This window comes from Echiichthys vipera, assembly GCF_963691815.1.
Source record: "Echiichthys vipera genome assembly, chromosome: 8".
Taxonomy (NCBI): Eukaryota; Metazoa; Chordata; class Actinopteri; order Perciformes; family Trachinidae; genus Echiichthys; species Echiichthys vipera.
In genome coordinates, this window is record NC_139833.1 from 28,423,728 (window position 1) to 28,449,195 (window position 25,468).

A 25,468-nucleotide genomic window follows, 5' to 3' on the forward strand; every position below is an offset into this window, starting at 1 on the left:
CTAATATATCTGTATGTAACATACCAGGCTTTGAACTGACTCCAGTGCAAAATTATACATGTTAATATTACATATTCAGAGCAAGGGCTATATAAAGCATCAAACTCAAACACACACCAGACTTTCACCCAGGAGACCGCAGTTTGTGTCCCGTTCCATTAATATTAATTAATTTAATTTGGACCGAATAAAATGATTGGTCAGACTTTTATCAGAAATATATGAGAATTAAATATGGATGAGTTTCAACATCTGGCGGATATCCTTTACATTTTAGTGTGCCATACGCTCATTAGGAGCATTACACCATAGAAATTTTATTTTCAAACGATTTTCTAGCAAGAAATTAAATAATCCTCCGAATAATAAGTAACAAACTAAAGGTCATATACATGTATGCATTTATCAAAATACATTTTACGGCTGAAACTATCTTCAAATATTGCATTTTCCACTGACAATAAAACAAATGTCTGCCATATTATTTTGTTTTCAGAGAGAGATGCTTGGCAGTTATACCTTTCAGTGTATATTTGCTACCAATATCATTAACCCATCCACGGAGGAAATAATTGTCAGCTTCCAGTTTCTTGTAAGCCTTCATCTGGCTAGCCGTATAGTAGGAGATGTGGAGAAGTAGGTAGATGGTAATATCAATTGCCTCCAAACCGGGCGAATCGGCTGAACTGAAAGAACTTCCTGCCCCCCGTTTGGAATTTGCATGACAAAGTAGTCCCGTGATAGCATTGTGAAACTGATAAGTTTTGTGCTGTGGACGAACGTAGCTATTACAAATTTTGACGTAAGACTGGGTTGTTATTGATATTTTGAAACATTAACATAATATTTCCCCTTTCTCCATATACAGTATCTACTGTACACATGTAAAAGAAGAGCAAGCTAAAAAACTGTCCTCCAACCATGGACAAGTAATTACTAAGGCTGAATATTGAGAAGACCTTTGTTCAGACTGATATTTTTCACGAGATAACTGTCTGAAAGGGCTAATGAGCTGCACAGTGTCACCAGAAGGTGGTGCACTGGCCAATTTTAGTTTTAATTTGACACTTCCATTGTCCGTCAACAGTAGAAAGACAAAGAGTGCCTGTTACTCCTCAAAGCTGCTGGGTGACTGCCTCTGTCAGTGTTTTCAAAACAGCAGCAGCAGCCAGTAATGTGGAGTAGCTTTCTGCTCAGTGGGCTTGAAACAAATGGGTTATTTAGAGCCTACTTCATTTGCACTTGTGGAGAAAGGGCAGAAAGGAAATGAGAACCCCTTGACGGTTCAGCATCGTATGTATTTAATTAGCCAATTCGCTCTCTGCTTTGCCTCCTCAGTGGGCACAATACCTCTTTGTATTTTTTTTTAAAAGTAATTGTCGCTCGCTGCATCAGCATTCAGCAGATCCAGGCATGCAGTCAGGAGAAGAAAAAATAGTTCTAGTCTACTAGGAGCTTGCAAAAATAGACATGCAGGCTCATATTATGCTGCATTAATGGTCAAAGATAACCCCTGGAGACTGGATGTCAAGTTCACAAGCCATGAGGTAAAGTAGTGTGGGCATTGTAAGCTCCAGTAGTAATCAGCAGCAGTTACTTTTGCTTCTCTCAAATGGCTGAGCCCAGCAGGCAGTTTTGCTGCTTAACAGTCAAATATGGTCTCATCTTGATTTACAGAAGACAAAGCTTTCAAATGTCACACTGGCCCACGCATAAGACAGATTCAGCAACAGGTACAGTGCATCTGGAAAGTATTCACAGCGTTTCACTTTTTCCACATTTTATTACATTACAGCCTTATTCCAAATTGTATTAAATTAATCTCTGTCCTCAAAATTCTACACATAATGCCCCATTATGACCACGTGAAAAATGTTTTCTTGAGAGTTCTGAAAATGTATTAAAATTAAAAAACAAAGAAATCATATTTACATAAGTATTCAGAGCCTTTGCTTAATACTTTGTAGAACCACCTTTGGCAGCCTCTACAGCCTCAAGTCTTGAATATGATGCCACAAGCTTGGCACACCTCTTTTTAGGCAGTTTTGCCCATTCTTCTTTGGAGTACCTCTCAAGCTCTATCAGGTTGGATGGGAGACATCTGTGCACAGCCATTTTAAGATCTCTCCAGAGATGTTCAATCGGATTCAAGTCTGGGCTCAGGCTGGGACACTCCAGGACATTCACAGAGTGGTCCTGAAGCCACTCCTTTGAGATCTTGGCTGTGTGCTTGGGGTCGTTGTCCTGCTGAAAAATGAACCGTCGCCCTAGTCTGAGGTCAAGAGCACTCTGGAGCAGGTTTTCATCCAGGATGTCTCTGTACATTGCTGCATTCATCTTTCCCTCTATCCTTACTAGTCTGCCAGTTCCTGCTGCTGAAAAACATCCCCATAGCATGATGCTGCCACCACCATGCTTGACTGTAGGGATGGTATTGGCCTCGTGATGAGCAGTGCCTGGTTATCTCCAAACATGACGCCTGGAATTCACACCAAAGAGTTCAATCTTTGTCTCATCAGACCAGATAATTTTGTTTCTCATGGTCTGAGAGTCCTTCAGGTGCCTGTTGGCAAATTCCAGACCTTTTACTAAGGAGTGGCTTTCGCCTGGCCACTCTGCCATACAGGCCTGATTGGTGGATTGCTGCAGAGATGGTTGTCCTTCTGCAAGGTTCTCCTCTCTCCACGGAGGAACGCTGGAGCTCTGACAGAGTGACCATCGGGTTCTTGGTCACTTCCCTGACCAACGCCCTTCTCCCCCGATTGCTCAATTTAGACAGCCGGCCAGCTCTAGGAAGAGTCCTGGTGGTTCCGAACTTCTTCCATTTACGAATGATGGAGGCCACTGTTCTCATTGGGACATTCAAAGCAGCAGATATTTTTCTGTATCCTTCCCCACATTTGTACCTCGAGACAATTTTGTCTCTGAGGTCTACAGACAATTCCTTTGACTTCATGCTTGGTCTTTGCGCTCTGACATGCAGTCAACTGTGGGACCTTATATAGACAGGTGTGTGCCTTTCCAAATCATGTCCAATCAACTGGATTTACCACAGTTGGACTCCACTTAAGCTGTAGAAACATCTCAAGGATGATTAGTGGAAACAGGATGCACCTGAGCTCAATTTTGAGCTTCATGGTAAAGGCTGTGAATACTTACGTAAGTGTGATTTTTTTGTTTTTTAATTTTAATACATTTTCAAAACTCACAAGAAAACTTTTTTCATGTGGTCATAATGGGGCATTATGTGTAGAATTTTGAGGACAGAGATTAATTTAATACAATTTGGAATAAGGCTGTAACGTAATAAAATGTGGAAAAAGTGAAACGCTGTGAATACTTTCCGGATGCACTATATATAAAAAGATGACGTGTGCATGTCTATAGAAAAATATCATGGCAGCACATCCAGTAGTAATAATAGATATGAGTCTGAACCAAACATCCCTAGTTCCACACCTCTAGTGTACAAAGTACTTTGACATACTGTAAGAGCTACTTGACCAGCCCATAACATGATGACGTTAGAAGGTGAAGAGTGTTTAACGATAGATCTCGGCAATGATTCTTGCTACCACGCATGTTACATAAGTACCATCAATCATTGGCACACACAAATAAACCAACGATGAGACAAATATCACCTAGCTTCACAAGCTGTAATTACACTCAAGTGGAGGATGGACTGTTGTACCCTGGGGCTGAAGTGCCTCTATAATAAGCTTTCATCAAAAGCCAACTCAAGAACAATGTCCCACACATCAACCAACAGTGCTCTCGAGATAGAAAAGAGAAGGGAAGATGGGACTCTTTCAAATATACAGTTTAATCTGTTTTTGTTGAGAATGGTAAGAAAGATACAAAATGAAACTTAGGAATGGACATATAATGTACACATGTAGGCTTTATAACCACTATGATGCATTTTGATATAATCATGCATCACATTAAAAATTATACATAAGTACAGGGTGTAACTTTCCATTCTCTGAAAAACAATTTTGATGATTTCATTCTCCTGCGGTTTTGTATTTACTGGATATGCGTTAACATTCAGAAGCCTGGTAACCTGTTTCAACATGATTCTGTAGGTGATGACAAACTACCAAACATGTTGACATTAGCAACAAGAACCACCATATTCCACGCTTGGTGCCTTTCCTTTAGCAGTAATCTGTATTGGTCCCATATTTACTGGAAAGTTTTGCCACCTTAACATATATAAACATACAGTCAATGTTCACAAGAGTTCCTCTCTTTGCTGTCCTGGGTCCTCTTGAGTTCTTGACCTCCTGACATCGGATATTTGACCTCATAGTCTCAGATATGCCACCTAGGAACGACAGGCAAAAGTTTAAGAAAGGTTAAATGTGTTATGTGCACTCGAGACAAATTTAAAATATAAACTCCAGTTTGTACGGTACAATGATCATTTTTGTTCTGCAAAGCACAGATGTACTGGACCTCCAAGGTCTGCTGATCAGCACAGAAACATTATCTGCAATTATTGTCTTAAAAAGTCCAAAACACCACAGGTGGTAGCAACTTAATTAACTTCAAAAACACACATGCAGATAAACAAAAAACAGAAAACAAATCAGCTCAGCTCAGCCCTGCCCTCCCTCTCTCTCTCTCTCTTTCCCTCTCCATCTGCTATTCCTGGGTGTTTGCCTGCTGCAGACAATGGTTGCGCTCCACTGAGGGCTCTATATTGGGATGATGGATGAGGGCATTTGCCTCACTCAAGGCTGTGTCTTCTACATCCCCATAACAATGTCTGCTCCCCACTCAAGCACATCAATGGTAATTCATACAAATGATAACAAACGGCAACTAAAGGTGAACTCTGAGTCCCAGGACAAGAAAACAAAGTGTGATAAGGAACCAGAGTAATAGGAGTCTAGATGGAGGAGAGAAGGTGGAGGGTTGCTAGGTTGAAGATGGGAAAATTAAGCTGGGGAATTGTGCTCCTTTTTAGAAGTTGCAAAAAAGGCACAAAACCAGCAACTCCACCTGTGGAGCTGTATAGTGGCTAATGCTAGAGCTGTGGCCTCAAAGGGCAGCCCCAAAGTGTGACTGTACAGAAAACAGAGTAGATAGATGCTGCAATACTGAAGCCAGGACAATGAAGGTTAGTTTGGCATCAGAAATAAAATTTGGCGTCGAAAAGACCAGAACTCAAAAATGAAGCATTGGCATTGGAACACGTATTGGAAAGAAGTTCTGTCCAAAAACGTTCCCCAGGAAAATAGAACACAGGCATAAAAAAATAATTTTATTCTATTTTTATATATTTTGCACTCTTTTTTTTATGCTGGCTCTTTGTTTTTTCAGTGACAGTGGTTTTCAGTTTCAACTTTCTGTCACCGTTTTGGCGTAGAGGAGAGGGATTCGAGGGAGGGGGCAAGGAGAGTAAGACTTACACTGGAGAACAAGTTTTAAATACTAGATTTATTCTGCAATAATGTTATTTTTTATTGTTCAGAATTTGATAGAATATCAGCTGTGGCTATAGCACTGCTGTACTAGCATGTTTTTTTTTTTCTTCAAATAACCAAGGCACTTCAACAAAAACCTTTATATAGTGAAAAAAGCAGTAAGCAAAATTAGGGAACACTTTCAGATCCCTCCCAGTTATTGGTGTTAATCTGGCAATTGGTGACAGTTTATTTAATTGTTGGACACACACTATTTATCTGCAGCTCTACTGGTAACTTTGTAAAATGGCGAGCTGCTCTATGGAGACTGAAACCCTGACACAGCAGATTGTCCAGATGAAGGCCATAGGGATGACCCCCTCAGCCATCAGAGAGAGGTACAGCCTTGTACAGCTACATGTTAGGGTGAATGCAAATGTTTATGTGAACCTCCTTCGACAACATACAATACCTTCACTGCAATTGTCATTTTTGGGTTACTGATGTGCATGTAAACGCACTGACAGACGCTAAGTGGAGCCTCTGTAGCACAGTTTATTACATTGTACTAAACTCTAGAGTTATGTCCGTTCTTTACAATAATGTCTAAAGTACAAGAGGCATACAAGCTGGTTGAGTGCATAAGCGAAAAGATGAATCACAAGAAAAGGTATCAGAAAACTCACTTCTTTCCACTTTCTCCTGGTGAGTACATTCAACTTTTTAGGAGTCAACTGTTTAGATTATGAGAAGCAGCACAAAAAAGGTTCACAGTGTTAAAATTACATGAAGGTCTTTAAACTTGTAGCAAAGCTGACAGCAGGTCTTCCCAGAAAACTTTATGATAATATGCTTAAGGGTGTTACTCTTCTTTGATCTCATTGAAATTCGTTTGAGCTTTAGCACAGTGAAATATATATAAACATCTCTGCAAAGCCTTATGAGTAATACATCTAGCTGAAACGAGAGATAACCTTTGGTTTTATCATCCAACAGCTCTAGTCAAAGAAGGGACTTTACAGAACAGGTACTAATGTCTGGGTATTAAAAGGTTCTGAGACAATGACAAGAGGAGAGAAGACATGAGGAAATCTTTGGAGCAAACATACTCTTTGATGCTCTGTAGCAAGGGCTGTTATCATTACACTTCAAACTTGGCAAGCGGCGAGGATATGTTTCTTCACACATGAAGAAACAGACGGACAGAAGTATGGAAAAGCAGAACGTAATAAAAAGAAAGTTACTGCTGCTGCTACATAGTCCTGAGGTTAAAGCAGATATGGAGAAGGATGTGTTTGTGGCTAAATGAACAAAGCCACTCACCCCTAGAGTGATGCATTGTATTTTCCTTTGGTGTGTCTCCACCCCACCCTCAAGATATGATCCAAATTGAAAATAAAAGAACCACAACAACTGCTTTCGAATCCTGTAGACATGATGATTACTGCCTTTTGGTTACTCCAACAGATTACTTGAAGTAGTCAGTAAATACAGCTGTCATCAGCTTATTATTAGCCTCAATAATGTTTCCTACTTGAGTGCACACATGGTTACTGAGTAGCAATCTCTTAGCTGCCATACAACATAATCTAATATGGTTAGTTTGGAGCAGGGCTGTAAACTTACTTTTTGGCTCACCTGCAAAGGGGACCGGTAGATGAAAGAATCTACCCAAATAAATTTTTTACCGGCCAAATAATAAATTGCCTCTTTTTGTTGCATATACATCTATTTCAGTACTTTTCATTGAGATAACTGTATTGTATAGCAATACGTGCTTAGAAAAGAGGCAAAAGTATTATTTAGAAAAACATCTTAATATTATTAATTTAATTTAAAAAAACATTACAAATTACAACTTTAACAGTGCAAAACTTTGACAAAGGAAACACTCATTAATTATGCATCAGAACCACAGATGGGAACGATACGATCCAGTCTGCATCTCTAATCAGAACTCCTCATCACTGTCTTCAGCAGACACCCTCTTTGCGCCACCATCTATACAGTCAGACCACCTGCTTCTAACTGAGCTCTTGTGACACAGCATCATAGCTGTGCTCGGATCAAATCCACCTATCTCCTCCTCTGTGCTTTCCTTTTTGGTTCAGTCACACCAGGAATGAGCCGCCACATTGCTGCACTCAAATCACAGTCAATGCGCCAAACTTTTAAAGATCGGTGACGCCTACGCTATGTTGCTTCTGAGGGGAACTATTTTTTACAACAGTGACATCGGGGGAGCTACTTCAGTGCGACACAACAAATCACCAGTTTAGCGCTTATCTTTGCTACCGTCATCATTTCTCCTTTTACTGTACAGATACTACAACGTTTGCTTTATCATGCAGAATTTATTGCACAAGCACGACCGTGGTCAAACATTTACCCGACCCCTGGCAATACTTTAGTCGCATTTGGCGAGTGGGGACCGTTAGTTTACAGCCCTGGTTAGGAGAGGAGTAGAAGACAACTCACTGTAACAATAATCCTCCCTGACATCGTTTTACTGCACCCCTGTGCCAAACAGTCAACTGATTGATATTGAAACAATAGCAATTATGATTTTCTTAAAATATATATTGCCATATTCCTTTGGTCTAACGCTGATCTTAAAGTCCCACTCCAGACACACACAGACAGACACAGAGACAGAGACACGCACGCACGCACTAACATTAGCAATCTGCAACTATGTTATAGTTTGGCGTTCTGAAACCGGCATCAGTCAGACCCAGACTCCAATGAGATGAGATGAGATGCTTCACCAAATATCCATTGGAATCTATCCCTACCGTTATTATTGGTGATGACTGGAATTGTGTATTAGAAGGGAAAATTAGATAAGCATCCTAGCAATCTATCAACCATTCCAACCCATAGACAAAAAGCTATCTGTCAAATGTTAGATAAAGTTGGTTTGAGCTTGACGTCTACTGAACCCAGTCAATAACAATAATACATTTTACTCTAATCGCCACAAATCTTTTTCTAGAACTGACTGTTTTCTTGTTCCACAATCCTCTATAGAACAAATTGAAAAATGTAATAGTGGATCTATTCATATATATCGGACCATGCTCCAGTCTTTTTGGGTATGTGCATTTCGTACACAGACACAGCTTGAAATGTAATAGGTCTATATTATCCGACCCAGATTTTTGTTCCATGGTTTAAAAATAATTAAAAATGTTTATCCAGGAGTATGATTATGAATACACAAATCTGTCAAACTTATGGGAACCAACTAAGGCTGATTTATGAGCATAATGTCTGTATATCATATTGTTGAAAGAACAGAAACGACTTGAGTTGGAAGTACAAAAAGCTGAATCTGAACATAAACTGCACTGCAAACTGGCACAAAGTTATAAGAACTAGAACTGCACTAAACACACTCCTATCTTAAGAGTTTATTTAGACAAAAACACAAAACATATATGCAAATAGATCAGGGAGGTACTTGGGGTAACAAATCTTCAAACAAATCTATTGATAAAAATAAGAATAAACATGGGAAGCTGGATTATACAAATGTTGAAACTGAAACTTGAAAATGATTTTTTTCAACATATAAAGTTTCCAAAGTTATCTAATGAACATAGGATTAAGTCATCTGGAAAGGCTTGCAGGCCAGATGGTCTTCCTCCAGAGATTTATAAAATGTTTAAAGATACTCTCTCCCCCCTAATTACTAGAATATTTAAACACTCTTTGTCAATCAAAAAGCTTCTTCAATCATTACAATTGGCTTCAACAATTGGCTTTAACATGTTACTAAAGGAAAACAAAGACCCAGAATACCCAAAATCCTATAGACCAATACGTATTCCAAAACACAGACTGCAAAATTTTAGCTTAACTTCTAGCTACTAGGATTAATCACTTAAGACCAAAAATTGTGGGACATGACCAGACAGGCTTTTTCCAAAAAAGGCAATCATATGAAAAACATAAGGAGATTATTGGGTATTGTACAGTATGTTAAAATTCAGAAACTTAATGCTTTAGTTGTATCATTAGATGCCAAAAGAAAGCCTTTGATCATATAGAGTAGGATTATTTGTTTAAAACTTTAAAAGGAGTATGCTTTCAGAGATGGGTTTACTGAATGGGTTATGTTGTTATATTTTGCACCACAACCATCCATTTCTATTATGGGGGTAATGCCTTCTCCTTTCTCTATAAGTAAAGTTACCAAACAAGGATGCTCTTTATCTTTTTTATTATTCGCATTAGCAATGGAAACTTTGACGGAGGTGATTAGCTCCTCAGATGTCGGCATTCAAACTAAAAAACAAATACACAAGATTTCACTGTATGCAGATGATGTCCTTTTATTTTTGAACAATCCCTTATCCTCCGTCTCAGCTGTTGTCCAGATAATAAATGAGTTTAGGATGTTCTCTGACTATAAAGTCAACTATGGAAAATCATTAGCTTTACCTCTAGGGAACTTTATTTGTCCTGACTTATCGGGTAACATTCATTTTCAGTTGTCCCCTAATGGGTTTAGATACTTGGGAATTAATGTCTGTTGTAATTTTCTATGATACGGTAAAAATTAATTTAGACACAGTGGTGAATGAAGTTCGAAAAAATCTTCAAAGATGGAGCCCTTTGCTAATATCATTAATCGGCAGAGTTGCCATTATAAAGGTGAATGTTTTACCCAGGCTACTACATCCATTGCAGATGCTACCCAATTATGTTCCAGTAAAGTTTTTTAAATCACTACATAGTTTGATAAGTAAGTTTGTATGGAAGGGTAAGTGCTCAATATTTAAATTGGAGAAACTGCAGTTACTAAGGGACAATTTCGCCAAATACAGTAAAATGTATTATCACTGGGCCTCACAAAATAAGATACATTACTGAATGGTTAAATAATGATGCCAATTCCACCTTTCTGGATTTGGAAAATATTGGATGTGAACTGGTTCTATCGGATAAGCCCTTTATAAATAATGCAATCTCGGTACAGGGAATGAAAGATAATTTCATTGTTAGAAATACTCTTAAAACGTGGAATCAAGTGCACACACACTTCGGAATTAAAAATCAATTGTTTTGGCGACTATTGTTTTCAATCCTGATTTTGAACTGTCTTGTTTAGATGTGGGTTTTAAAACACTGAGCGATGCGGTTATCTTTCAAATACAAGATCTCTTCTCAAATGCGACTTTAAAATCTCTCTCTCAACTCAGAACTGAATTCCATCTCCCCCAAACACAATTTTTCCGTTATTTACAGTTTAGGAGCTATGTCCATTCTTTACCAACATAAAGTTTAGAGTGGCTTGAATGTGAATCTGCTCGAAAAGATACTAACAAATTCTTCTCCTTTAAAGAAGAAAGTTTTAAGTTATATTTACGGTCAAATGTTTGTCAACATCCCAACTATTAATAGTAAAACTTCCTGATCTGGATAAGGGGGATGTGGAAAAGGATCTTGTTGAATGCAAAGAAAATGACATGCTGTAATAAATCCTACAAGACTCAATATCTGATTAGCCACAGACTGCATGTTAACACTGCTATTCATTGTAAATATGATCCTATATGCTCATCATTATGTCTGAATTGTAAAAATACCTGTGGCACTTATGTCCATCTAATATGGTCATGTCCAAGAATCTCAAGTTTCTGGCTATCGGTCAAAAACGAGGTTAAGATAACTTTTAGGTTTGATATTCCTCTAAAACTGATTTTGTATTGGGACAAGTTGCCAATTATGGTCGTAGGAACAGGTACATTCTTAGTTTCTTTGTATGCTGCACACCTCACAATATTACAAAAAAGGGTTAGACGAAGAATCTCCTGATATTACAATCTGTTTTTTTGTTTTATTTATGTCTATCTTGCCAGTGGAGAGATTATCACATGTAAGAGATACGCTAGAGGTTTTTGTAAGGGAATGGTCCCCATTAGAAATATACTTTGAAGACAAATGGTCTAGAGTAATATGTATAGGGATATGAATCTGAAAAGAGACTGAATAAGAACAGTAGATATTTAATTTTGCACTGCTTTTTGTGACTGTGTATTGTGGTCTCGAGTATGTCTTGTGTCACTCTGTAGGTACTTGTATTGTCTCACATTAAAATATTTCTGTGTTTATTTTGGCAATGTTGGGCAAATAAATCCATAATAGTATTTCATTATATTGTAATCAAAATGTTAGACATCTGCACATCCACTTGGCTCTATTTTCGAGCTTTAGAAAATCCACAGGAAATGCCTGCTGCTTGGACATTAAACTGGACAACTCCAAAATTGCACATTTTTACACAGTTTCATCCCTCTGTGTACCACTGTAGATGGCCACAGTAAACAGCAGAACTTTCACCGGAGGGACGTGCATGTGCTTCTGCATTTGTAGAAAAGCCAATAGGAACGCTCTTTCTCTGTAATGACCTGAGATTGGCCAAAGTGTCCGGTCACAAGCTAGATTTTCTGGCCTGAAGCCTGAAAACAGAGCCAAGAGGAGGGCAGGAATATAGTTTTCTCCGAGGACACTTGAATTACAATATGAAAAACTGATTTTTTTTTGGTTTTTGCCAAACAACAGCAAAAATCAACTGCCTCCCCCAGCTTTGACAGCAATAGAAATTAACTCATTTGGTATATGATGGGTGGTGTCTATGAAGGGTTATTTGAGCTTATGACATAGGGATGTGGGGGTATACCAGATAAAAAAAGGCTGGTACATTACAGGCGCAACACATTAATACATGACTTGTACAAATCTCACAGCAACCTTATGCTCAGGTTATCCCATACACAACCAATGCAGTATTAATCCATCACATACTGAAGATCTTATTCAACACACTGCATCAGTTCCATTACACTAATGGAAAAAAATCACTGACAACATTTTTTGTAATTCTAAAACAATATCACCCTCATTTATATTGTCAAGCAGAGATATCCAAATGTAAACACTGATGAAGAACAGTATAACCCCCTGCGCTGCTGATTAAATCCCCTACTCATCCAATGTTCCACGTGCAATGAATCGAGACGTGTGCATCTTGGGGGTAGTCATTTATTTTGACAAAGCGTAGCTGCTCCTGGTAGGAAGCTATGTGGACTGCAGAAAGACTGAGGCGATGTATGATCAATACATCTACTCTTCATCATTGTAAAACGTTGTAGCAGTTTTTGGATCAGTTTCTGTCTAACCTACCCTGTGGGAGTGACAGGGAGATTAATGAGGTGGGAGGTGTTGTCTGTTCACGGCCTAAAGAGCTTGAGCCACTTTACACCCCATTACACTGGCAGGTCCATAGATGTAGGGCGGGTAACACAGCAGCCAACAGAAGACATTCCACATGCAGAATAAAAGCGCACACACACACACACACATGTACATACGCACAACTTTTATTTATTGCAGATGTTAAAGTTCTAATAGTCTTAAACCCTTTTCACAGCAGACATTCTGACTTGTCGCAGTAGGAAAAGCATGGGTGTTCTATTCCAATGTCCCATTAAACCATGACAGTGTGACAGTGTGCACAATACCAGGAGCCCAAAACTGAAGCAGCTAAATGGAATTCAGCCACCATTAATCATACACAGTACACCTGTGCTTTCCCTACTATGACAAGTCAAACTGTGCACGGTGAAAACTGCTTGCTTATGTAAATGAGCAGTTTGATGTTCAGACAGTTAAACCCAATTATCACAGCCACATAAATGGAACTCACTACAAATTTAAATGTAACATTATCATTTCTCATTGCAAAATGGCTGCAAACAACAGTTGAACCACGAGCTTTGTGAAATAAAACTCTACAACTGAGTGTTGCCTGATTAGACCTCTTAAGAACTGTCTCCCTGACTTTCTATCTAAGTTACCTTTTTTCACAGCCGCACCTTACGAGCACTTGTAATCTGCTGCATGATTGTCCAGCATTGAGTGTCACTCAAATATGTGCAACGTCCTATTGCGTTCTTTAACCCACTAATGTAGCACAAGTAGAGTTTAGTTGGAGTAGAGGAAAGCAGAGTTGTTAACATTGCAACATTTCTGAACACACTTGAAGGCAGTTTCATTTCACAGAGGAAGAGAGAGAGAAAAGAGACAGAGGGACTGAGCAACTGTGCTGGAGCTTGTTGCAGGAAACAGCTGTTACACAAAATTCCAGCGCAGTTCAGAGTTTGTGTTTTTCTTCACCCTCATAGTTTTTTACAATTCTCTGTGGCAGTGACAGAGGCAGCGATAATTACTCTTTGCTGTGCAGGACTCACACTGTTTCAAAACGGACTGACAAGTCTGATCGCGGGTTACATGATTGGCCACCGCAAACTGATGTCGGGTTGCGTTTCTCCAAAAGTTGAATTTGTCTCAACTTTTCGCAGCAGGCCGTCGGTTTAGTTTGGGCACGCCCACTGCCACGGCCGAAACGCCCTACCCACATTCCCAGTAAGCCACGCCACTGAATACAGTTGTGATTAATGTTATTGAATACAGCTGTGCTCGTACAGCTATGACACATCAAAATGTCTGCCATGAGTGAGCGACCTGGGCTACATGAATCTTGTATCCCGACACAGGTCACTTCATATCTCAATAACCATATCTATCAGGATATAGCATGTTGTCTGGTCAAAGCTACAATTTTCAAATGACATTCCCTCAGGTATTTCAGATAACATTTTCTGAGAAGGTTGAGTTAATGTGCTGCTTATTGTCAGTTTAGATAATGTAATTGTGTATAACAACTTGATATGTTTTTTAAACATCATTTTTATTAAAAGACGATAGACGATCATAGTGAATTAGGACCAAGCCCTAATTATTACATAGAAATTTGGGGATCTCACAATGCTCCACTTCAACCCGAGCAGAGGTCTGATCACTCAGTATTGTGTGTTGGACCTTTAATATCCCTTCATTCCTCTTCATTTACTCTTCCAAAAAAGTGGTTTAGAATTGTTGAATGAATACTGTCTCTGTATGACCACTTGTGATGATTTCACTAATGTAAGGATGTGTCTAGAGATATTGCTGCATCCTTACAACAGTGAAGTTGCTGAGTAAAATGTTACTATAGCCATTAAAAACATCAAGCAATAGCATGGACACAATATTACATTTTCCTTTAAAGGAGGTGGAAGTCAATCGCTCTTCTTAAGAGGACTTTTTCTCTCTTGAGCCTAATCACCACCTCTGTCATGTTGTTACCTAAATAAACAACATGACAGTGTATCATTGTACCACTATGTAGACAAGGAAGAGAAATTAATTTTCATTAGTTTGTCACCCTCAGGGCTTGAAATGTGAGAGCAAAACTAAAGCCACTGTAGGTGATATAATTGGAATGGCAACCTGGTGTAAGTGAGCCCTCCATTTCAAAATGCTATGTCTTCGGTGTACATATATATATTTATAAAAACATTTTTCATTTTTACTCTATTTTAGTGAGCCAAATGCAACATCATTTTGTTCCAACAATGTACCTGTCTGGTATGGAGTTTGAAATGACAATAAAGAATGTTGAATCTTCTAAGGTGACATACTCCTTCAGGTCGAAATAAGACCGGTTCAGAAAGTCTGATTCTCATTCATCGTTGTAAGAGTAAACCAAAAGCTTTTGTTTTATTTATTTAGGGGCAAACTGAAGTTTCCTTAGATGCATGGCTAGAACAATTGCAAACACATTGCCCCCTTTCTCAGTCCGCTTTAGCTGCACAGTACAATGCTAAACTGCGATCCCACTGATGTATGCACAGTAAAGTTACAGGAGCTGTGTGCAGCCATTTGAAACATCAATACATCATTTTCAAACAAACTGCAGCACCTTGGGGTTATTGACTGTGCCTCTAAAGTTACATTAGGCCTCACATTTTCACAGCACATATGCACTTTGCAATGATAAGGATGACATTCATTTTTTAAATAAGTTCTTGATTTCAGGCAGGTAGAAAAAAGTAGCTTTGCATTTTTAGCTGGCAACCCTAAATTTTGAAGCCTGAAATGGCAACAGAGCGGCACAGGAATGCGTTTTAAAACACAGAAGTGAGTTAGCATTTTAAAATGGGTTTTTGGTTAGATGCATAGACTGTATAATAAAGGTGGTTGAGCTTCCGGGTCTGAAAAATTAAGCCAGTGCATAAGTTCCTTAAGCCTACATTCTTCAAAATGTCCAGCAGGAGGCAACGCCAGTGGTTGCAAAACAAAGTATGCTTGTATAGAAGTCAAGTAGGAAATTGATCTACTTCTCACTTGATTCATTGGCTCAGTAAATATTTTTCTGTCTTTTTCAATACAGCATGATGTTCATTTAGTGACATTCATTACTATTATTTAGAGCTAAATAGACAATAAAGCAGGGGATGCTTCAGCACAATGCTACCTTGTGATTCAAAGGTCGTTGTACTAGCAACAGGGTAGAGGTTTAGTGATACATATCCATGGCACTGTACATTAAAATAGCCGTGAAACTGTTTTTGAATGTTCTCTGTGTTAAAGTCTCAGAACTCTGACCCTCACAGTTTGTTTTCACTTCAGAGTTCATTGTAACATTAGGTGCGTTTCCACTATGGTCGAATACCCGGAATGAGGTGGGTCTATCTCGCCGAAACGCCCCTAATTCGCATGTGAGTCGCTCGATTGGTTCAAACCCCTGAGAGAAGCCCAGTTCTGATTGGATGTAGCTCTCACCGGGTGTGATGTGTGGTCGTAAAGACGCCACAACAACAGGGCGAAGTAGAGTAGACACTTTTATCCAGCGGTGTAGAAGAACACAGTGCAGGAAATTATCTGTGCACGTGCATTTTTGCACATGGGTTGGATCCTGCCCTGTGGCCGGCAATCAAAACCCATTCAGAGTGATACGTCACCTCCGGAGTCTCGTAAATCCCTCTCTGGCCTTTTTTTGTAATGGAAACACAACAAGTCAATGACCATTTGGGAGGGCGCGTCCTGAAACTTCACGAGCGGCCACATTTTACCCTAATGGAAACATACCTATTGTGGTCGTCGTAAAATGTCTTGATCAGCATTCGGCTGCATCTTGCTAACAAAAGTTTGCTTGCTTGAGCTAGTAGGTAACTCAAAGAAACGACAGCTGAGTGCAGCCTGATGCTTCTAAATGCTCCTCTCCAGCCACGTCTGGCTTTAAAAAAACAAGATGGCGTCATCTTCTGGCTTCCAAATGATAGTCCACAAACGAATGGGTGACGTCACGGAGGCTATATCCATCTATATTATACAGTCTATTGTTGAATGGCTAAAATAAGGTCTCTGCCTAAAACTTCAGGCTTCAGAGATTCAGGCTTCATAGATTTTCATGTCTTGTGAATTTTAAAGCTTGCGTCTTTGAAAAGACAGTTGCTAACAAGTGGCTAAATGAGACTACAAAAGTCATCAAGCCGTATAAGAAAAATCAGTTGAAAGCTAGTGGTTAGTAGGGGTGGAACGGTTCACAAAATCCACTTTTCGGTTCATATCACGGTTTTAAAGTCACGGTTTTTCGGTTCGGTTGTTTTTTTCTATTTCTTGTAGATTCTAAAAATACCATGTATCAGATCTGTAGCCTAATAATTAGATTATTTTATTATTCAGATATTCTTAAGAACATGTCATGCAATCATGCAAAATCTGAAATAATGAGGCAGTTTGTTTAGGGATCACTGTAACAATCTTAAATGAAAGTGAAGTGAGATTTTGAAACGGTAGGAGACACATTGCTGCATTTACGCGTTTATATATCTATTTGGCAAAAAGGTAAACAAGTGTTTGCCTTCTAGGTAAGAATATAAACACTTCTACATTATCAAATCTTAGAAAAAATGAAGAAAATAGGTTTTCTTTCACTAAAATACGCACAAACAGCATCACTGAACTGACTGAAATAGGCTACATCATTCATGTTCAATTCATTTTGAATTGAGGCCGGTTGACGAAAATGATTCAAAATGAGGAGCCTGAAAAAACATGAGCATCACATTAATGGATATTGTACATAATCCAATAAAATAAATAAATAGTAGTCATGACCTCAAAGTGCAACAACCTTGTCAAAAAACAATCCTTGTTAACTGTACAAACCTGTTAATCAGAGGTTTTTACTCCATTATTGGACCAAAGTCCAAGTTTGAGGCTCTTCTCCTTTACTTGAGTATTTTATTGACATGCTACTTTAAACTTCTGCTCCTCTACAAATCAGTGAAAATATTCTACTTTATTTACTGCACTGCATTTATCTGATTACTTCAGTAACTAGTTACTTTACCAGGCTTACAAGCAGATATGAAACATTAGTTTATTCATCAAAAACTGGACTGACACAAATGAATGTAACATAAATGCAGAGTAGCATGATTTTTCTGAAAATGCCTTACTTGTACTCTTTACACAGATATGGCTGCAGAGTAAACACGGGCTTCACAGTGACAGAAACTAAAACTTCTCTGTCCATTCTCTGGTGAACTGACGGTTTTCTGTGTCAACTTTTCTTTTTTTCAGAGTAGAAAGAAACACTGATGTGGTGATTTAACCACAGCTTGAACCAGACAGAAATGATTGAGAACAACAACAGAGCGGAGCTTAGCGAGTTGCTGACAAGAGGATTCAGAAACCCACGAAGAAGAGCGTAGCGGGAGTGTGCGTAGTGTTGTGGCTGGAGAAAGTCCACCAGCGCGCTGGGGTTTTACGCGCTGAGATGAAAGGACAGCAGTCATGAAGGCTTACGCTACGTTCAACTCATAAACCGAACAGTACACACGTGTACCGAACCGTGACATGCGTACCGAACGGGACAGATTTTTTTTAATAGACCGTTCCACCCCTAGTGGTTAGTGTAGTTAATTTATAGCCTAATGTTAGCTTTTTACATCCAGTGACTGCATTCACTCTTCATACATGTTCATTTGTGAAAATTATCTTGCTGAACAAAACCTGTAGATATCATAAACTTTTCTCTGTTTGCCACAGAGCTTATTCGATGCAAACTTCAGGACCAGCCTATAAAAATATGTCAAGCCTGCAGCACTACTTATGACAGATTGTATAAGTTGTAGTTAGATAACCAAGCCAATATTAGTTGCATTTGTTGGTTTAAAACCCCAACTGCAGCTGATTTGTTTTCCGACTTATATAGGTCCTAAATATGTACCTGATGGCTGCATACATGGCATCATAATAAAAGACTGATGCTAAAGCTGTCCAAGGCAAAACATGTTATACACCCTAAATAGGTGATGATCTATGCAGAAGACATGGAGATAAAGGAGTATTATTCTTAGAGGGTAGAACTAGTTGTTCTCGTATGAGAGTTTTAAGTATGAAAATTATAACATCTGTAGTGAAGGTGTCCATCAAAACAAAGGGCACATATCTTTTAATGTTTTTGCTCCCTCTTGGAAACAGGATGACCGTGTCTCTTTTGAGCTATTAATGGGAAGTTCTTACACAAAAATGTAGTTGGATTGGTTGTTGGAAGTGTTCCTTCTTCAATGCATAACTCCAATTTAGATTAGGAAAGACTCAAAGCCTTTAAGTGAACTCCCCCTGCCTAGGCTTACAACAAAAGTGGCTTCACACGATGCAGACAACCTTCTCAAAGGTTTTGTCAGCGTATATTATTCCTCTTGTGTTTTTTAGCAGACTGAAAACTTAAGTGGTGGGAGTCCTTTCCTAAACTTTCTGAGCAGGAAGTGGAGGATAATGGTGCTAATTAGCCCTGTCACTATGTGAGGATAATAGAGTTTTCTGCAAAGTTAACACCTCCTATAATCTAGTCAAAGACTTTTCCTCTGCAGCTTGAGCTAAATATACACATTTTGCACAATTACAGGTGTATAGAAGCTGGAATAAGGCTGACAAAAGTAAAACTTTACATTTGACCCACATAATCCCTAAAGCAAAGCTGTTAACTGAAACCTCTGAATCATGAAATGAATTAAGGCGGGGAGAAAACACAAGTCAAGCGCTACTGAATAATGGATAAACATGGTGCTGTAAGTGAAATAAGTGATTGCTGTCAGCTAAGAGTCCCTGTTGTTTTCACAAAAGATGAAGATGAATTACTTTAAGCCCCTCTCTGCTTATATTACGCAGTATCGGGGTAAGCATTTTATAAATATGAAAAAATATGAGGCTATGCCCAGGATCAACATTCCTCAATCATCACTTGTTGCCCATTACACTACAAAGTAACTGTCTTACCTCATAGGACCTCATGCAACGCATAGAGGCAGGAAGCGTTGAGTTGCTCTCATCTATCACTTGCAGCAGCTCCTCACACACCTTCAGCGGCAGCACCACAGGATGTCCTATGGCATTGGCCTCCCAACTAGTTACAATGCTGAAAACACATACAGAGAAGAGCAGAAGTGATTCATAGTGACTGCCACAGCATTATACAACCAAGATGATGCCCAGAATAGCTGCTGTGAATCCCATGATGAAGCATTTGTCCTGACGTTTTAATGAAGCGGTTTTTAACTGAATAGAACTAGATTACTAGGGCTCTATAAATGTGGAATGATTTGCTGAGTGTGCATGTGGCATCTTTACGTGTCTGTGTGTGAGACGAAAAGAAGAGGGGACTGAAAGGAGAATAGGAAGATTGATTGAGAGAAGAAAGATTGATGCTCTGTCAGTGTGTGGAGTTGATCTAGTTTGTTTGGGTGACATTTAGCCATCTGTGCAATTCCTGAGAGGGAGAAGTTTTGGCAGTTATACTAAAGACATGACACTGAAATAAACATTACTGCTATATGACAGTTCACCATGACGTCATAACATCACTATACGTTCTTCCGGGTGGCAAAAGCCAAAGCGTTCTCCGATGGCACCACTAGTAAACAAGCCCTTCCGTGTCATTTAACCAGAGTAAATGGCTTGAATTACTGGGTGACCTGCATCGAAGTGGAAGTAGAATATTTTTTTTTATTTACATGTCAAATTAGTTAACAAAAGTGACGATGAGCGAAAGCAGTAAGAACGTTTGGGCTACACTCAGCCTTAGCGGCTCCGGTGGTGGTATACATAAAAAATGACTACGATTTTACGGTTTATTTTGGAGCTGTTAAAGCGTGTCATTTTATTGCGAAGGATTGAAGTATGGTCCTGGATGTTTTGTCAAAATTGATGTTAATGTGGACGACCAGCAGCTCCCAGTGTTTACGGTGAGGCGATCGGGGTGCCCGACTAGAGAGGAGCACACAGCTAATTCACCGGTGTTAGTTTCCTTTTGACCACTCTAAATCAGGCCATTAGAACGATATTTGGTTACAAAGATAAGAAGTTAGACTTTAGTTTAACACCATTACAGTCTTGCCGTCTTCTCTGTAGCACTTGTACCTTTGACGACGTCCACTCGCTTTAACCTCCTCACCCACAGGTCCCGCTGGATACATTTAGTATTTTCTGAAGGAAATCGATAAAACCCTACACCTTTTGCTGTATATCAGGCGGCTCAACACCAAACACAACACATTTTTGTTTTTAACTATGCAACACTGTTTAAAGTAGCCGTCTGGTCAGCTTCAGGGTCAGTGAAAGCTGCTCGCGTTCTGCCACCCAGAAGTATCTTGACGGCCTGTTTACAAACATTCTGAAATGCCATATTTAAATTAGAGATGCACCGATCTGATACCCGTATTGGTTATCAGCTCTGATATTGAATAATTGGCTGGAATTAATTTAGATAACGTAATTGTGCATTAGGATATTTTGACATATAATTTCATCATGTTATGTGATATCCAATTATTGCCCAGCCTTTTGAGCAGCCCTAGTCTACATCATAAATGCTTGTGGTAGTTGAAAGTTGTGGAGTTAATACTTCATACAGTAAAGTTTGATTACTTGAAAGAATTCTACAGAAAAAGGAGTCATCCATATGATTTCCATTAGACCCAATTTCCAAATCCATGAGACCTCATTCACATTGCACTGGACTGTGGTGGTGCCTGCGACTTTCACTTAACTCATAATCAAGTCACTGCCATTAGTGACAAGCGTAATCCACTTAGGCATTGGCTCAGCGATTCTCCAGCCAATTATTGGCAGTTTTAACAACACATACTGCAACCTCCAGCTGCAGTCAACTGTAACGGACTGTATCCTGAATAAGAGGGCCATCACCGAGGGAGTTCAGCTCCCCAGGCATAACATTTAATTTAAAAATGTCAGAGATGAGTGATGAAGGATGAATGGTAAATTATGTAGGGGGAAATGGAAGTGTGAGTAACACCAGCATTTAGCTCTGCAGCACTTGAGAGAAATAAGTCAAATATTGGGGAAATTTGAAAAAAAAAAAAAAAAGTAGTTGCTCAAATATGAAGCACCTAAAAGTCAAGTCCTAGTCAAAATAATGACTATATAACTTTAGCCGAAATTAACTTAATGCAGATGTATTGATATCAGCATTTGTGTCGCCTCATAAATGACTAGAAATTGCAGTATAGCAATGTGAAACATGTGTTTGAGATCATTTAGTGTCACCATTACACCGTCCACCAGAGAGCACTGACACGTTTATTTAACATCTGTAAAATGGTCTGCTCAGTACATCTCGGTATCGATTCTTCAAAAATAGAAATTATGGGGCTTTATCAGAAAATGCATGCAATTTATTTATGTAAAAGTAGGAATCTGGCTGATACATTGTTGGATTTCCTCTAAGAAAACACTGCTGAAATCTGGTTACTATTCTCTAATAATCTCACTGATTTTTTTTTTTTTTTTACAAAATAAAGGTATTTTTTGAAGTGCCTTGGTTATTTAAAAAAACATGGTGGTGGTATGGCCACAGCAGATATTCTATCAATTTCTGAACAATAAAAAATAACAGTATTTCAGAATAAATCAGATATTAATACTTTGTTCTCTAATTTCGATCTCCGCTGTATAACTTTATTCTTCCATATAGGCCAGCCCTACTGGGCGCTATTTGCTCACGCATGTGAAATCATTGGTTATTTAATCCAGTTGATGTTGAAAAATGTCATTAACCAGAACTGCAATTTTAATATGATATACCCTTGGGTATTTCAGATGACATTTTCTGAGAAGTTTGAGTCAATGTGCTGTTATTGTAAATTTAGAAAACATAATTGTCTATCGCAAAATCTGAATATGATTTTCGATTCCACTGATAAATTATATGAAATTATCGCCCAGCCCTAGTTCAGAGGTGTTAAATCTTATTCTGGTTAAATGAAAACAGCGGCACGCCAGTTAAAAGTTCCTGTTGTGACTTGTTTGACCAGGATGACATCTCTCTTCATACCCAGCATGAAACAGTTTCCTATGCACCCCTCAGCTCATCGTGTCATTTAAATGCACTCCTACGGCTTTGACTTTTAAGACAAGCCTTTTTTGTTTCATGCAAGTTTTACCTCTAATTACCCTTCCTCTGTCAGTCAGCTAGTAGGCTTGTCAAAATGGTAGAAACAACAATCTCTGTTCTGCCTTCACTCTACACGGCTGCGGGGAAAAGAAGAGGAGGAGGAGGAGGAGGAGGAGGAGGAGGAGGAGGGGAAAACGCTGAGTGCTGATTCAGTTGAAAATAATGAGGGGGGAAGGCTCTTCCAGTGGGGTGCTGCTGTACTGAACATGGAGAACCACACACACACGACACATCCACCTACACCTCTCTAATGCATCACAGCGAGGTACACAGAGCCTCACTCCAGTAAAAACAAAATCCCCTGTATATGCAACAAACATGAGTGTGGCTTATGCAACTGACAACACTGAGATGATAAACACCTTTGATGGCAATCTCTTTCTCAAAATAATAGACAATTATGTGTTAGCGGGGACCCTTAGCGCAAAGTGTTCCAAGACAGAAAATCTGTTCACCAACAAAGTAGTCTTTCATCCCTCGCAGTGAGCCGAGACAGGAGGTGATTGAGAGGGTGCGTTCGAAAGATGAAAGCATAAGATTAAGAAGAGGCAAACAAAGAGTATACGCGTGTGTGTGTGTGTGCGGGCGTGTGTGTGTGTGTGTGTGTGTGTGTGTGTGGGTGGGGGTGGGGGTGGGGGCTGTAAGAGTCCTCGCTTACTCTCTCTGCTGGATGCCTGTGTCAGAGCGGGCGGTGTAGAGGAGTTTGAGGGCTCTGGCAGCTCTGGGTGATGCACTGTGAAGAGCAGGGGAGCTGATAGACCTCTCACCCCCGACACATGTCTCCGGGACCGATGCTGTCATGGAGTCGCTGTTCAGCAGCCAGAGCTGTAAGAGGAGCAGACATATCACTTAACACTTGAGATACACATGTAGGATGGCACATGACTGAAGAAATCACACTCCACCAGAAGAACTCTATGCATCCACTGCACACTGGTTTATAACAGGTGATAGGATACAGGGTCTTACACAAGTCCTACAAGACTCCGTCATTTGTGTTTTGTCTTTCTGACAGATGCGCATTGCAAAACAATAACATTAAACTTGTGACATTGTGTCTATGTTGCTGAAAACCTGCATCAATAAGTTGATGGTGGAAAGGCAGAAACGGTCCAAAGTGTGGAGTTATGGCATTAGCACCGTGCAGGCAGGCGTAGCAGATTTTTACTTTGAAATACCTGAAAACTTAAACAAAAAAGAAAGCTGTACAAATATTCTCTCATTTCATCTACAGTGTCTTCAGACTTTAAGAGTCTCGATCTCTGTAACTTCACTCACTAGTATAACATACTGTAATGTGCATGTCTTTAGAGGACTTTTTGATAAGCAAAAGGAATATAAACATGTTTATGCATAACCCACAACAACATGGTACAGCAAAAAAGCCTTTTACCAATTTATGTATATTGTCACCATCAAATGTGCAAGATCAGTTTGTGGCAAATAAAGGTTACCAGTTGTAATACTTTGCTACATATTGGGTTTGAATAAAAGTCAGAAGACAGCACAAATATCTGAAGATAAAAGAAGATGGTTGATTTTACAATTATTACTAACATTTCTTCTCATACAACATGGAGGAAGTAAGGCTGTCAACAAAATATAAGGGTCAAACAGCATGTCATGGACATATGATGTAGAAGCTATTTTATGTTCACGGTTGGCATTTTATTATTTAGTCTAGTCTTTAGTGTACCATTGTTTTTGGACACATGACGGCAGTATGAATAGGGGCACGGGTTACAGGAAGGGGTAACACAGGTAGGAGCTAAACAGTTTTCACCGGACTGGCAACAGAGAAGCAACACCCCACGACGAAAAGAGTTACAGAATCTGGTACGTGCATCTCTACATCAACCACATCAACAACCCACACTATATACTTTACAACCTATTAACCAACGTCTGTGTAGGAGATCACTGCAAACACCTGTGTGTTAATGGCAACTGGACATTGGGACTAAACTTAGGAGAAATTGCCATTACATATGATATAAAGCAGCTTGCTTTATTATGTTGTATTCATTAAAATATTGAGAAGACAGTCCATTTCACCTGAGCTGAAGAAGAAATATTTTGTTGTTCCGAATCCTTTTAGTGATGAGTTGTAATATCTTGCAATTTATAGACTAACAAGGACACCATTTATGGAATATGTGGTACATTTATGTTATGCCAATAGTGAGACATGCACATCAGCAAACAAAAATCACCTGTTGGTAGAATATAAACACTAGAGCACACACTTTTACACTCAGACATACTGTAAATGATGTGCAGTGGTGTGTCACTGTTGTTTGACAAAGAGCCACTTGTCGCTGATTTTAAAGAAGCTAAAAGCCTGGAAGTATGCTCAAATCACAGTCAATCAGCTTTTCATGTCGCTTGACAACCTGCCATAGCCCCCTTTCTCATTTGTCAAATAACTGAGTAGTCTATTTCTGCCTCTCTGATTATGCCAGTTTGTTCTTACCAGTAAGAAGGTTTTTGCATCAGGAGTCTGGACAGAGAAGTGGAAGGTGCTCATTGAGGTGGACAGCCCCATCAACCTGGCTGCTATGGTCTTTTCCAGGAAGAGAGATCTGTCCAAAAGGAGCAAAGCTGGTTCATTTACACATTTAGTTCTTATCGAGCATTAACTACATCATCATATGCTCATGCATATTCTCAGGTCTAT

At 39.2% G+C, this 25,468-nt stretch overlaps 1 protein-coding gene across 1 annotated transcript in view; it reads right to left on the bottom strand.

Moving 5' to 3' along the window:
* Positions 1 to 3,908: 3,908 nt before the first annotated feature.
* Positions 3,909 to 25,468, bottom strand: part of ube3d (ubiquitin protein ligase E3D) — a 29,383-nt gene continuing 7,823 nt past the window's right edge. Inside the window, exons 7-10 of the mRNA XM_083917949.1 lie at positions 25,265 to 25,373; positions 23,450 to 23,616; positions 19,599 to 19,737; positions 3,909 to 4,333 (exon numbers count right to left, since the gene is read on the bottom strand). Of these exons, the coding sequence (XP_083774075.1) occupies positions 4,313 to 4,333; positions 19,599 to 19,737; positions 23,450 to 23,616; positions 25,265 to 25,373 (436 nt within the window). The 3' untranslated portion in view covers positions 3,909 to 4,312. The remainder of the gene's footprint in view (positions 4,334 to 19,598; positions 19,738 to 23,449; positions 23,617 to 25,264; positions 25,374 to 25,468) is intronic.